This window comes from Condylura cristata, unplaced genomic scaffold, assembly GCF_000260355.1.
Source record: "Condylura cristata isolate star-nosed mole 26May11 unplaced genomic scaffold, ConCri1.0 scaffold00003, whole genome shotgun sequence".
In the NCBI taxonomy this organism is placed as follows: domain Eukaryota; kingdom Metazoa; phylum Chordata; class Mammalia; order Eulipotyphla; family Talpidae; genus Condylura; species Condylura cristata.
The window spans coordinates 35002264-35018220 of record NW_004567104.1 but is presented as its reverse complement, the minus strand read 5'-3'; the positions used below and the strand labels follow the sequence as shown (position 1 = coordinate 35018220).

The window sequence follows — 15957 nt, the reverse complement described above, 5'->3', positions numbered from 1 at the left end:
AAATTACTGATCAGACTCTGGCAAGCTTTATTCATTTTTCTTCTTTCTAAAATTGGTAGTGATTCCTAGGTTTTGTAACAAAACTTCTTCCTTAGTGTAGTAACTGCAAAACCTCGCAATTACAGCAATTACAGCAGCCTCTGTGGTCGTAGAAAGAGACTTGGAGCAGTTCTGCTTCTACCACTATTAAGTAATATTGTTCTGACTCTGCTTTCAGCTTGTGGGACAGCCTGAAGATGACAAAAGACGACTCCACTGTTCGCTGCTTCCAGGGCCTGCTGATTGTTGGAAATGCAATTATTGGTGTAAGTAAAGAGTATTTTTCAATTCTGTTCTTATAGGAGTTGTGATTTTTTTTTAAGATCAATCAAAAGGCAGTGTAGAATGAAAAATAACAGGAATATAATTACTGACTCCCAACATTTTTTCTTTAAGAAATGGGTTAGGAAAATATATGGGCCCACCCTGGTGGCGCAACAGGTTAGGACCCAGCGCTCAAGCAAGCTGCAGCCGCTTCAGTGCCAGTTGGATCCCCAGCCCCGGAGGTGATCCCACAGGGCACAGCAGACCTCTCCTGTCTCGCCTGCTGCTCCTCTCAGCAGTGTACTTCATCGATCTGCCTATTCTGCTCTATAGTCTGTCTCTGGTGAATCCTCTCACCACCCCTGCACCTCTGGCCTGTACCCCAATTCAGTATGCATAAATAACTCTTTGGAAAAAACTCTAATAAAAGAAGAAATGGGTTAAGAAAATATACTAGTTATGGGTTAAGAAAATATACTAATTATGTAACCATATATGACAGAGCAATGTCCATGGTTAAGAAAGCAGATATTTCTCTTCCAACTTTCAAGCACAAGAATCTAAAAAAAACCATATGACCAGAGCTAAACTCTCCCACCCCAAGCACACTTTGGTCTTTCCTTCCTGTTTCACCTTGGTTTGTGTTCTGTGGGGCTCCCGGTTATTGGGGACAATGTTCGTATGTCTTGCTCTGTTCATATAGAACCCAGTACCAGGATGTGAGAATGGCTAGGGGCCAGGAAGTGTGGACAGAGAGGCCAGAGAGCACCTAATGATCAGGACGGCTGGCTCGCCCAAGCCTGCTTCTAACTCTAGAAAACCATTGCCTTCCATGGCCAAGGGCCTCAGCTATACAACACGGGCTGGAAGATAACCACTGAGCTTCCCTCTGCTCTGACCTTCTGTGGCTCTGATAGAAAGGGCCAGGGCTAATTTAAACATTACCACCTGGGAATATGGGCAATGGGACCGTGGAAGTAGAAGTAAGGGGTCACCTTCATCCCAGAAGTTGTCTTTGGAGTGATTCATGCCCCAAGGTCTTTATAGATCCTCTGAAATGGTCTTTTACCAGATAACAGAGTGACATGGAGAAGGAGGCATACAACCAATTCATTAGATGGAAGGAGCTGTTTGATTTCCTGGCGAGGAGAAGTTTAAGTCAGTTGCTAACAGGCTGTGCAGGGAATAGGGTTAACCTCTTAGCAGCTGGCTTCTCCACCCCCAGCTCTGCCCGCCTGGCCCCCAGCCTGACTTTGAGCCCCTCCTCCTCTAGATGTGCGGCATCGCCCTGACGGCTGAGTGCATCTTCTTTGTATCGGACCAGCACAGCCTGTACCCACTACTAGAAGCCACCGACAATGACGACATCTATGGGGCAGCCTGGATCGGCATGTTTGTTGGCATCTGCCTCTTCTGTCTGTCCGTCCTAGGCATTGTAGGCATCATGAAGTCCAACAGGAAAATTCTCCTAGTGGTGAGACCTTAAGCTCTTGACAGCTTTCTCCTGGACCAGTCTTGATGGATAGTTTCTTCCCTGAGCACAACGCTTTGATTTTCAGCGGGGAAGGTGGGAGCAGAATGTGCCAGGGTGAGGGGTGAGAAGGAGATGTAGATGCCCTCACTACCGTAAGTGCAAGATTCCAATACAGAGACCCCCAAAGGGGAAGTTCCAGGGAGTTATTGCTGTTAAGTGTTTTCTAAATCTGTGCTCTTCCAACTGGACCAACAGGTCCAGGTAGGAGTTTCATAGACCAAAGGAGAGACAAAGTAAAAATTTGAAAATAAGCTTACAATATTGTTTTTATATTTAAGTGATATTAAAATTTTAATATCAATCAGGTACTAATGTAGTAAGATATAAAATACAAAATTTGCATTTGAATTTTTGTTTTACTTGAATTTGTATAAGAATGCATGAACCTTTTTGCCAAGATTGAACTTAAGGCAGCTGCTTTTATGTGACAGCCTGCATTTCTCACATTATGCACTCTCTCTGCGTTTGGGGGGACCCTAGAAAACACTTATGTGAACCACTCTGGAGAGCAACTTCAGCTTCCACCTGCCTGTGGAGACTTGAACTCTGGTGTCTCTGGAGAGGCTCCCTGGGAGAGGCTTCTGCCTCAAACCACATACAGTAAATTCATGCCCTGTCTTTGCAAATGGAAGCAAAGCTGCAGCCAGCAGAGTGAATCCTCAGTGGGGGTCTAGCTGTCCCCCTCTGCCCATGCTCAGGGTAGCAGTTTCTCACAGTGAGGGGATCCCACCACCATTCTTTACCCCTGATAGCTCTCCCCACAAAAAGCTGCAGAACCTGAGTTCCATCTTTATGAAACAAGTCCAGCAACTTCAGGTGTTTATGGGTTTACTTAGCCTGTGAACTAATATTGACCCAATACCCAGGGAATGCAGATACTGACATTTTCAGACTCCTTAGTGTCACTTGGTTCTAGGGCAGAGGCACTCAGTTTGGGAGGGTGGGAAAAGATATTCAGGGAAACAGAGAGAGGGGTAGGTGTCCCTGGAGACCAACTTCAAGCATACCGCAGTCTCTCTGGGCCAGCTGTGTGTCTGACACAGTGAGGAGTACCCACCCAGGGGTGGGGGCGGGGCAATGAAGGAGGGAACACCCCATGTCTCCTTATGGCAAGTCTGGAAGGGATTTCTGAACCTCTGTAAGGGGAGCCAGCAATGATGTTATGAGCACACTAACAGTTGCCCCTTCTGTTAACTCTGCAGCCACTTTCTCAGAAACTCTCCCCTGCCCAGGGAAGTAGATGCTTCCTGCGCTCCCTCACCCAGCACTCACCACAGGGCCCCTTTCCTCCAGAAGAACCCAGGGGCCAAGGGCTGGTGTGTAAGGCAGAGGAAAGCAAAGACAACTCCAACAGACAGACCCAAGAGCAGACTCAGGCCATTCCTTGTTCAGAAATTTGCAGCCATACAAAAGGCAATGTGTTTACGCATGCTCAGCACACACACGCACACACACACACACATTATTTCACTCACTTGACCCATATAACTAAGAGGGGTGATGTGTGACAGAACGCCATGTGGGTCAGCTCCCTGGCTGAGGATCAAACTTGTGTTGCAGTGGCTGCTAGTAGCTTCATAGTGCTGAGATTTAACCCCTTCCATCACCCTGCTGTCTTTTCTACTGAGACGTCTATGTTTGTTGGAGGGACAATTAAATACAATCCTGTTCACCTTTTTCTGAATTTTCAATGAAAATCTCTTCCGATGAAAAGGAATTTAGATGGCCCTACATTATGTCTGATAGACTAAAACTCCCTTACTGGTCATTGACCTGACACACACACACACAGGTTTATTTTCTTATATTTGTTTTTCCCTTTTAAAAATGAAATTCAGGGGGCCCTCCCTGATGGCACAACAGGTTGGACACAGCACTACAAGCCACAGCTGCTTCAGTGCCAGTTCGATCCCCAGCCCCCGGAGGTGATCCACATGGCGCCAGGCAGACCTTTCCTGACCCGCCCACTACTCTCCTCAGCAGTGTACTTTGTAGATTGCCTGTTTTGCTCCCCACTCTAACTCTGGTGAATCCTCTCACCAACCCTCCACCTCTGGGCTGTACCCCAGTTCTGTAAATAAATCTAAAAAATAAATCTAAAAAAAAATGAAATTCAGACTAGTGGACCAAGAAAGCTCTGTTATTCAATGATTCAGTGATCATTTGTTCTCTGAGTGAAAGGAGACCAAGTGTTATCCAAGCAGCTGATCAATGAGGGTTTGTTAAATAACTGTGTGAATGATTGGATGATGATAGATGAATGTGCTGGCACAACATAACAACTATTTGTAAAAACAAAGCTCTGTGGAGGTGAATGTAGTTTTTTTCACGTTTCTCTTCTAGTATTTCATTCTGATGTTCATCGTCTATGGCTTTGAAGTGGCATCTTGCATCACAGCAGCTACACAACGGGACTTTGTAAGTGCAGCCTCAAACAGCCGGAGCCAAATAACCATATGAATCATCCCCCTCATTAGACCACTGCTATCACAACTGACATGCATTAGCATCTGACTCTGCACCAGATACTTAAAATGTATAGTAACTGCAAATATATCACTTTACTTCACCCTCACAACAACCCTGTCAAATGGGTTATTATCACTATTACCATTTTAGAGACAGAAAAACAGAGACTTAACAAGGTAAAGTAACTTCTCCAAGGTTACACACAGATATAAGTGAAAGAGAAGAATCCTGAATCTTAGCAGTATGACTCCTGCCAGCTATCCCTGGCCTTGCAAGAACTGAGATCTGGAACCCCTCTGCTCCCTACCACGCTGCTATAGCCACTGATTTTTCCAAAAGGATGATTGATAACCCCCCTATCTAAGACATCTGCTCAATACAGCAACTTGCTTTTTCTCCTTTTCCCTATTCTAAGCGTCTGCCACCCTTCAGTGACTATCTACCCTGGTCTCAAAGGACTCTTTTGAAGATGGGGGTCTTCTCCCTTCATGGGTACCTCAATCACCAAGCTCATCCTCACACCCACCCTTCAGTCCACTGAGCATGGTCTAACTCCAGGAGATGATGTTCAGTGTCACCCGCAACAGGTTGAGCAAATCATTTTGCCTCCTTGGAGATTAACTGCCAACTCTCTTGTGTTGCCTCCTCCCACTGTAGTTCACACCCAACCTCTTCCTGAAGCAGATGCTGGAGCGATACCAGAACAACAGACCTTTGAACAATGATGACCAATGGAAGAACAATGGAGTCACCAAAACCTGGGACAGGCTCATGCTCCAGGTAATGCCTGCTGTCTTGGGCGGTGACATTTTCCTCCCTAAACCCATACCCAGGGCTTCCTGTGCGATTGGGGGTGAAGTCCGTATCCAGAGGGCTTTCCTTCTAAAAAAGACCTGACCTAGGCAAGGTCATCTGCTCTTTTGACTGGTATGCTCAGAAGCTGTACACATGAATTCAGTTTTCACTTGGAGATGTTAAGTAAATATAAGATATGGTGCATTTTCCATACCTGCTTTGTCCGGATAATCTCAGCTACTACCTTGATGCATCTGACAAGGACCAGGAAGACAATTCTGTGTCACATTCTCCAACAGGACAATTGCTGTGGTGTAAATGGTCCGTCAGACTGGCAGGAATATACATCTGCCTTCCGCGCTGAGAATAATGATGCTGACTATCCCTGGCCTCGCCAGTGCTGTGTAATGAACAATCTTAAACAACCTCTCAACCTGGAGGCTTGCAAACTGGGAGTACAGGGTTACTATCATGATCAGGTGAGTTCTCTCTCCTCGTAAATTCGGCAGATTAGCCTGTTCTTTGTGAAGAAAACGTTAACTGTGGGCAATATTCTCTCAGTAAAAAAAATTCTACATCTTTTCCCCTAAATCTCATGTTAATTCTTTCCATCTCTGTGAGTAAAATGTGAATGCTAATCTACAGCTCATCTGGGGAAAATTTAATTTTAATAAAATTAACAGAACATCAACATGAACGGTACAATAGCAAACCAACTTTGTTTAAATGAAAATAATTTGCAAGCTATTAAACAAAGGTGTGCTCAGTTGATTTTTGCAAAAGAACATTTTGCAGCTTCCAAAGTATTGACAATTGCTGTAGTAATTGCAATAACTACATATCCTCATTCCTTGGTCACTGGTCATGGCGAAAAGTCTCCTTAAAGTATTAGAGTGTTGATTTGGATAGAAGATGGTTTACTTACAGATGGATGATATGATGATGATGAAAATTAGCATTTACTAAAACTTACCAAACACCCAATGCTGTTCCAGGTGCCATACACATATTAACTTAGTTATTGCTTAAAAGCAGGTGCCACTATGATCCTTATTTTACAGTTGAGGAACAGGGACAGAGATGCTAGTAAGTACCTTGCCCAAAATCAGGGTCAAACCCCAGCAGTCTGGCACCAGAGCCCAGGTTCAAAACCTAGAAATAAGTTAATAATCTCCAAAAGCTCTGCTGAGAACCTGTAACCTTGTAGTCAGTCTCAGAAATGCTGTCCACTGCGTTTTGTCAACTGCCACTTTGAGGAAAGTTAGTTGTGTGCCAGTTCAATAAATGAGAAGTGTCAGGCTTGCTAATCTTGGAATAAATTATACAAACTGCAGAATGCAAGACACAGCACGGGGAGGGGCTTGGACTAGGATTATTTGCATTGATTCGGAAAAGGACATGAGAATTAGAGACTATTTTGCAGTTATTCAAAGCAACTGTTATATACCTAATTACAGCACTGTTTTGGCATTGTTTTAATCATTTCTACTTAAATTGGTATAAAAGTTAAATTCACTGCTTATAATCATGATGCAAAAAAGTTATCTCTCAGGAACAATAAAATGCTTCTAATATTTTAACACTGGAAGTGGCCCACGCAAATGTATCTGGATTGGACTGTAGTTGCATACAAACTAGCATCTCTCTTTTTTTTTTTTTAAGATTTATTTATTTATTCATACAGAACTGGGGTACAGGCCAGAGATGCAGAGGGTGAGAGGATTCACCAGAGACAGAGTGGGGTGCAGAACAGGCAGATCGACGAAGTACACTGCTGAGGGGAGCAGCGGGCGGGTCAGGAGAGGTCTGCCACGCCATGTGGTTACCTCTGGGGCAGGCAGGGATCGAACTCATGTGGAAATGGTTTAAGCTTCTTTGTGCTGTGCTTTAATCTGCTGCGCCACCAGGGAGGGCCCCAAACTAGCATCTCTTTAAGGGAAAAAATTTTGTCTGAAATCAGTTTATCTTATAGTAACACGGATAACTAGTTTATCTCATAGTAACACGATTTTCCCTAACATCCTAAAATATATGTAACATGGTAATTAGGCACCTCCACACTATTTGACAGTGAGTCTTGGTGCCTCTGTTATGTCTCATCTGTCCTTAATATTTTCATTGCCACCACCCACCAGGGACACCACAACTCTAAGCTCATCACCATTTAACCCTGCTCCCCAACCAAATTCCTGCATCTTGAAAGTCTTCTGTGTCTCTGATGCCCTGTGCTCCTATTTTCTCAATCTCACTCATTCTTCACCCTTGACATAATGTTTTTTATGCTTTTCTGTTTCTCTCTATCCCAGCCCCTGAGATTCCCACACACTATCATCTCTATGAGTGATAGGTTCCTTTGATTCTCCTATAACATTTTCCCACTAAGCAAAATATGCTACATCAGTACCTCATAATCCTTACCTCTATTATTGTATTAGACACTTTGAATTATATTATAGTTATTTGTTCACAAATCTATTTTTTTCTATGAGTTTCCTTGAGGGTCATGCATTTTTCATTGATTTATCTTTTGAAGTTAACATAATGCCTGACACAAAGCAGGCATAAAGATAGAGGTTGGGTGGGTGAGTGAGGAGGTCGGTGATTCTTTCTCACATCCATTTTGGTGATTTTCAGGAGCTACAATGCAAAAATCAATGCTAACAGAATTAGGAGAGTCATCATAAGTTTGGTAAAAATAGGAATCAACAAAAATTCACATAGCACATTTTATATAGAGATGTATGTATGTATGTGTTTGTATGTACATCCATCTATAGTGTTGATCCCTATATGTCAAGAATGTGGAGTGGAGCTAACGAAGATAAATGATTTAAAAAAAAAAAAAGGCATTGTGAAGAGCACTAAATGAGATGAGGTGAAAAAACCTGGGAGCTTTTGTCTGACTCCATGAAGGCAAAACCTTGTGCCTGACACCAGGCCTAAGCAGGATCTTCTACGCACTGACAGATGAGTGATCTGGGAGGATCAAGTGAGCCATGGATATGAGTGTTTGTAAACCAAGCACCTCACAAGTGATTGTTATAATCACTACTTCCTTGCCAAGCGCCATTCAACTTATCAATGTTGATGAGGTGTCTGCTTTCCACTCAGGCATTGTTCTAGGTTTAGAGATTCAATAATGCATGAGATAAAAGCCCTGCCCAGGAAGTTTGCATTGGGAGACAGGCCATAAAAGAAACATTACCAAACAAATACATGGCAAATTCCAGGTAGAGGTAAATGCTATGAGCAGAAATAAAGTAGGTTAAGAATATGGAGAATGATGCAGGAAAGAGTATTTTTCTCTGTGGTTGTCAGAAAAGACTTAGCCAAGAGGATATTTATACCGGGTTCTGAATTAAGTGAGGACATGAGACCCTCATTTAAGGAAGCTTGGGAAAAAGCATTCTAAACAAACAAAGCAAACAGGTGGAAAGGCCCTGAAGTAGGAGCATTCTTAGCTTCCTGAAGTCTAAAAGACCAGTATGAGGTCCTCTCTGATGGCACAACGGTTAAAGTGCAGCACTATGAAGCTGTCGCAGCCACTGTAGCACAAGTTAGATACCCAGCCAAGGTGACCCACATAGCTGGCAGACCTCTTCTGTCTTGCCCACTGCTCCCTCAGCAGTGTTTTTCAGTCAATCTGCCTGTTCTGTTCCCCACTTTGTCTTTGGTGAATCCTCTCACCCCCCACATTTTTGGCCTGTACCCCAGTTCTGTATGCATAAATATTTAAAAAAAAAAAAAAGACGAGTATGACAAGATAGAATGAATGAAGAGTGGAAGTCAAGGATGGTCCTAGATTTGGTAGGACCTGAATTAATAAAATTTAGAAGGGAAAAATAATAAAAAATACGTGCACAAAAGTAGTAGCAGGGCTTAGACACAGTCCAACAACTGGGCAGCCCTGGTGCTCAAGCTCCCTCAGTTTATAATGAGACATCTCTGGAGGTGGCAGCTGGGTTCCTGGAGAGGCCATTGTTGCTAACCCACTGAGTGGTGTGCGGACCCCTACGTTTGCCTGAACATAGGAGACTCAGAGACGCAAAAGAATAAAGCAGGAGCCTGGGGTCTGGAGTCCAGAGTCTGTTTATTAGGACTGCCCATGGGTATATATAGGGTGTGTAGGTGCAGGGGAGAACAGGAAATGTGCCTAACGCAAAGGATGGGGTGCATGTTTGTACCAGACCTGGGGCTTCTTGTAGCTTCTACTTGAAACAAAGTAGTGGGCTGCAGCTATTTGCAGGACAGAGTGCACTGTGCTCTGCTGACTTGTTTGTTGGCCTTACTGGGGAGTGTGCTCACCCAGGCACATTAGCCAGGGCAGACAGGTGGGCTTAAGATCCTGCAGAGTTAGCCACAGGCCGTGCTATGTGTACAGAGCGTCGTGGTGGGACTCTGTTGACAACACCTGAGAGGAGAAATCCTATGCTGTCAAAAAAATGACAAAGTTGTAAGAAAAAGGGACTTCGTTCAAAAATAGACTTAAGTGAATAAATAAAAGCGGTGGGAAGCCATTTTTTTGGAGCAGAGATAAAAAAGTGATCTGATAGATATTTTAGTACATTTTAAAGGATCAGTCTAGCACTGTGTAAAGCTGAATAGGAGCCTCCAGCAGACTCAGGCCTCAGGAGGACCCATCAGAAGGCTACTGTCATCATCCTGGAGTGAGGCCATGGTGGACAAAGGTGGTAGCAGAAAGTGATGAGCCTGAATTTGAGGTATTTTTAAAGTCGACCCAAAAAGATTTGTTCAGTGTTTGATTTCAGATAAGAGAAAAACAGTTAATACAGGGGAATACTAAGATTTCCCACTTGTGTGTGTGGATAAGTGGAAGTGCTATAATGTAAATGGAGAAGGGTCAATGAGAGAAATCAAGGTATAGCCGAAGCGGGGCACATTGGTGGACTGACAAGGGACTGGGCAGACTAGGGCAGGTCAGAACCTCAAGGGACCTCCTGCAGCCTCTTCAAGTTCATGACTGGGACATTCCCTGTGGACCTCATGGTTCAACCTGGTTTTTGCATTCCCTACATATTCCCTGTGGTGCTCAGGGCTTTAGTGGAGGTCATTCTATGGCCAGTCATCTACTGTGTATTACCCCAGCACAATGACCAGAACAGGGTGAACCATGTGTAAAACATATTGGTTATGGCATGCATGAATGAATGATTCGATGAATTAGAATGAATCACTCTTTCTTAAGCACACGGTGGCCCTTCAAGGTCTCACCAGAATCCAATAAGGATATGTTGAAATGTGATCTCAAATGAAACTTTAGAAAGGATCGCATAGAGGCTCCGTTAATGATGTTTACAAAGACCAGAAACATTTTTATTTAAAAATAAGCATGTCAAAAAGTAACCCTGTACTCACACAAATCATCAATAAAATCTTTTGGGAAAGAAAAGAATTCACATTTTAAGAATACTTTGCATTGTACATACATTCAGTACAAAAAAATGTTATGCTAAAATAGCAGCACCTTTGTTAAACTGACTGGTAAAGATGCAATGACCGAATGGACAAGAATTGGACGAGATTATTTCTATTTCCTCAGCAAAGCAGTGTTAAACTGGCTGTCTCCCCAGGGTGTGGAAAGAGCTTGGTTACATCAAACTGGATTTTGGAGTGGCTGATTCACTTAGTAACTCATTTTCTCGCCCATCTTGTTTCTTTTTCTGGTTCCTCTCTCATGGGTGTGGAATTGGCCATCCCTCCAGGGCTGCTATGAACTGATCTCGGGACCAATGAACCGGCACGCCTGGGGGGTGGCCTGGTTTGGATTTGCCATTCTCTGCTGGACTGTGAGTACTGCTCCTTGTGTTTTATTTCTGAGGAGATGATAAGGAGAGGGCTTGAGATTGCCCCACCAGGTTAACCCAACCACACTAGACTTGTCTGGAAACAAAACCTTGACAGATGGAACTGCTGGCCCAGGAGCAAGGATAGTAGACCCCTGGGGAGGGCAGTGTTAGCATTCCCTGCAGGAAGAGGAGATACCCTACTTCCCAGATCCTTCTGGTTGATTGGGATGCCCTGGCCGTCCTCAGTCAAACACTGACGTCTACCTAGAGGGCTCCTTCTTCCAAAGAGCTGTCTCCACCCACGCCATCTTGTCCTTCTGCCCACTTTATATAATGCACATGCATCAAGAGCTAGAGTGGTCTTCCTCAGCCCTCGCTGCCCACTCATGCCTCCTGAGGGAGCTTGGAGGCCCAGAGAGGGCAGGGGAGCCTGCCTGAACCCCAACCTGATTTTCAGTTGATCTAAGAGCAAGGCCCACCTTGTTTTTTTTTTTTTTAATTTTCCAGATGATTCTAATTTGCTATCTGAATTAAGAGCTATTATATTCAGGCTGTTAGTTCCAAAAGTAGAAAAGTAGCACTGTTAGATTCAAAGCCCCTTTTCTCTCTCAAAATCACCGAAGCCTCCAAAATGCTATTGTCTATTGATAGTATAACTTATTAGAAATTAACACCAAAAAAATTTAAATGCATACCTATTCATTTTAAAATAACAATAAATCAATATTTTTGTGGAAAATATTTCAATAAAATATTTTTGTGGAAGACTATTTTCAAAAAAAAAAAAACCTAGTGCCATTTTTTTTTTTTATGTAAATCTCTGCAATGTCTGGTATAAGAATAGACAAACTGGGGTCTTATGGTCTGCTTCTTCACCGTTACATGATGCTTAAGTTGAATGATTTGAAGAAAACCCATCCTCTACACACACACACACACACACACACACACACATAATGTGTGTGTGTATATATATATATATATATATATAGTTGAAAAAATCAGCAATGTTTAGTAGCCTTATCTAAAATAACTGTCACTATTCTTCCTTGATACTATACAATAGATTTGACAAATAGTGGCCTTAAAGGTTATTTGTGTTATGCAATCTGAAACGACATCTACAAATTTTTCAGACACTAAAACACATTACATTGATTTGTACAGCACTTGCATAATTCTTTTTTTACCCATGTGTGATTCTATAACATCACGCATTAGCTATGTGGGGAGAAGTTGGTGTTATGCAAATCTTCCGTTATTGGCCGATTTCTTTATATTGAAAAGATGTTAAGCCAATAATATTGGGATGCTATCAAATTCATAGTGATGGATACAAGTTTTATGATATTTGCTTGAAAGTCATATTTATCATTGGCACAAATATTGTCAGTTGTTTTCCTTGAAGTGACAGATTGTAAATTTTCCAAATAATTTCTGCCAGACACCCAGCTCTAAATAACCATAGTCATATTTTCAAATGAAGATAGTGTTTCATGAAGAAATGTTTAGTTCAATGCAGGAAGAAATGGCTAGTTCACACAGTACTTTTTCTTAAGACAACCATTCTGTTTCAGTATGCAACAAAACTGCTTTTATACTTACTTCCTTTTCATCATACAGAATAGAAAATTGATGTATTCTCAAAGATGAACATTTAATAAAACTGGTAATTCTCACTGCTTTATCAAAGACAATCTCATAGCCTTGAAATATGACTATGAATAATTTAGCGCCTCTGATTCTTACTAAGATACCTCTGGTTTTACTTACCTCTGCTTTTGCACCACTGGTACAAAAAATGGAAACAGCAAAAAGGGCAAGTAAAAATCTTAATGTTATTATGCAAATACTACTGACATCATGGTCCTGAACAGGTCTTTTAGGGGCTTGTGCACCCAGTTCTAAAAAGTGCTGGGTTGGGAATGAGAAACTGGGTAAAGCAGGAAGAAAGGGAAGATCAGTTCCTAGAGGTCTCCCCTGATTCTTTGATCCATCCTCCTCAGGACTCACCACACACCCTTCTGTCATGATCACTGTACGTGAATTCTCTGCCAAAACCTGCACCCTGTTGCCCTGTATCCCCAGTGCCTAGCAGAGCACACAGCACATGCTTGCTGACTTGTTGAAAGATTGAAAATTCTAACAGTGAAGTTTCTATTAGTGCCATGTTTGCAAGAGCTAGGGGATAATGTTTAAAGTCTTTTGAAAATCTTAGAACTCTAGCCCAGCTGAAACCCTTAATATTTGCATAGGCATCAGATGGACTCTGGATCCCCTTGCTATTCAAAGGAAGGAAGGGAAATAAATGTGTTGAGGGTCTCTCCAGACAAGGTATCATATCCAATACTTTGAACTTGAAATCCCCAAACAGTAGTTGGGTAGGTAGCCAGTCTCCCACCTTCAGAAAGTAAAATTCAGTAGGGTCCTTAAGAAATGCTCTTGTGCTTAAGAAATGCTCTTTAGGCATGCCCAACTCATTACTATTTAGAGGAGCTTTCTTATAATGATAATTCAACACTGAAGCTAACAGCCTGGGTTCGAATCCCAGCTTTACCACAACTACTTCAGTGACCTTAAGTAGGTTACGTATCTTCTATTCTCAATCTCTAAATAAGGTCTGGAAGCATGAAACTGAACTACATACATAGCGCTTAGAGCAGTATCTGATGCATTGTAAATTATTAAGAAACATTAGGCTTCCTTACTCATAATCTCATCCAATCTTCTAACCCTTAGGTAGGTGAAGAAGATACTATTATTTTATAAAATGCAGGGAGTATGTGGAAAATTTGCAACAGGACCCAGATATCCTAACTTACCTGAGTCAAATACCTTGAATTCTATTAATTTTTTTAGGGGTACCATTCCCAGTCATGAGCTTTTGTGGGATAAGTAAGCATCATTCCCTTGGAGGAGAGCTTCAATACTAGACCAGACACTTTTTTTTTTTCCAAAATGATACATACTGTAAATAGGAACCTACTGAAGGCTAATTTGCTCTGAGAGAAAGAAGAAGGAATTTCCTAAGAGGCAGTTTAGTAATGAGTGAGAAAGGAAACCCCAAAAGACTGGTAATCTGGGTACAGATTCAGGTAGGAAATTGGGGAGTGATAGGAGGACTTGATGTTATTTAGACAAGATTAGTCTTGCAAGTTAAATGCAGATTAAAACTAAATGACTATTATCTCACACCTTTGAAAATAGTACATATGAAAAAGACCTCCAGACCTCTTTACTGGAGGGGATGCAGAGAAAAAGGACCCCTGTTACACTGTAAGAATGTAAATTGATATGACCATTATGGAAAGCAATTTGGATTTACCTTTTATAAAACTGAAAAGGGAATACTGTACACCCAACCATTCCACTCATGGGCCTCTATCGAAAGAATACAAAACCATCAACACAAAACCCCATATGCTCCACAGTCTTCGTTGCAGTTTTGTTTTGTTCTGTTTTTTACAATAGCTATGACACTGGAGCAGCCTAAATATCCATCAACAGATGCTCAAGAAGATGTATATCCACAATATGGAGAAATATTTAGCCACTATGCCATCATTTTTCACAAAATGGGGAGAACTTGCAACAATTATGTGTAGCAAAATGAGTCAGAATGATAAAAACAAATACTGGGACTTCTACAAAGCAGACAATTGGATAACATAAAGCACTTTCAAAAACAAGTAGTCTTAAGTGAATATCCCGAGGGCTGTGAGCATAAGAGGGAGGGAAGAAGGAAGGGATCAGGGGGATAGGAGGGTGGTAGGGAAAACAAGAGAATTCTGCTTCCTCTGCAAGAACTGCAGGTCTGGAGAGTGCAGACACTGACCAGCCTCACCTGGACACTTAACTGTGATCATGCTCACTGGGTATATTCACCTTCAGTCTTCACAAAAAAAAAAATTCATCTTAAAAACCCAATGCACCTAAACCTCAACAAACCTGACATCGTTTCTCCCCAAAATGACATGTTTCTGAAACCAACCTCCTGTTCATTTTTCCTTTGTTTTTCGTTTTTGTCTCTTTGCATTCTAGTTTTGGGTTCTTCTGGGTACCATGTTCTACTGGAGCAGAATTGAGTATTAAGAGTACAGTGTCCCCGCCCAATCACCTCCCACGTGGCTCAAGACTTGGTGCTGGAACTGACCTATCTTTTTAGTCCAAGAGTGCTACCCTGGAATGTGCTTGTTCTTACACAAACTGCCAAGTCAGATGGTGTGGACTTTCTTTAGACTCTCTGGCTCGGCTCCAAACTCCTGGCCATGTTTTCCCCCTGGATTAGGACTCTGCCACACTTTCATGACTGAAGAGATGGAGAGTTAAAAAAGTAAAAAATAGGGCCCTCCACCTGGCCCAGCGGTTAAAGTGCAGCACTACAAGCTAGCCGCCACTTCAGCGTGATTTTGATCTCTGGCCCCTGGAGGTGACCCACATGGCACAGCAGACCTCTCCTGGCCCCTGGAGGTGACCCATATGGTGTGGCAGACTTCTCCTGCCTCGCCCGCTGCTCCCCTCAGCAGTGTACTTCATCAGTCTGGCTCTTCTGCTCCCCACTCTGTCTCTGGTGAATTCTCTCATCGCCCCTGCACCTCTGGCCTGTACCTCAGTTCTGTATGAGTAAATAAATACTAAAAAAAAGAAAGAAAAAGTAGAAAATAGCAACTCCCATCCCTGCCTACATTTAATTTGGGGATTTAATGACATTCAAAGGAACCTGTGTTATTACAGCAAGTGAAATCTGTATTTGGATAATATGCCCTTCTTTCTTAATACTTTCTAAAAGAAACCTTCAAAGATCCATTCAGCTTAACATTATCCTGGTAAAGAGAACTAAGAAAAGGGGTGCCCAAACACACCTTTAGCCTTTTGTTCTACAGTGGCTCCAATCTATGGAGACATGGTGATCTCAGGGTGCCACCCAGGGGTGCTTTTATTCTGCAGAATGATGCTCTTCTCGAGTTAACAATGGTTGAAATGTCCTCTCAGATACTGTAGTTTAGTAATTCTCCCATGAATTAAAAAAAAATATATGTGTGTAGGGGT

The 15957-nt window shown here is 42.4% G+C and overlaps 1 protein-coding gene across 1 annotated transcript; it reads left to right on the top strand.

Annotated features, from left to right (window-relative positions):
• Positions 1 to 223: 223 nt before the first annotated feature.
• UPK1B (uroplakin 1B) lies at positions 224 to 15339 on the top strand. The gene is made up of 7 exons (XM_004675197.2): positions 224 to 305; positions 1577 to 1777; positions 4181 to 4255; positions 4964 to 5086; positions 5401 to 5580; positions 10825 to 10908; positions 14950 to 15339. The coding sequence occupies exons 1-7, from the start codon at positions 237 to 239 to the stop codon at positions 14998 to 15000; spliced, it is 783 nt and encodes a 260-aa protein (XP_004675254.1). The 5' UTR covers positions 224 to 236; the 3' UTR covers positions 15001 to 15339.
• The last annotated feature ends 618 nt before the right edge of the window (positions 15340 to 15957 follow it).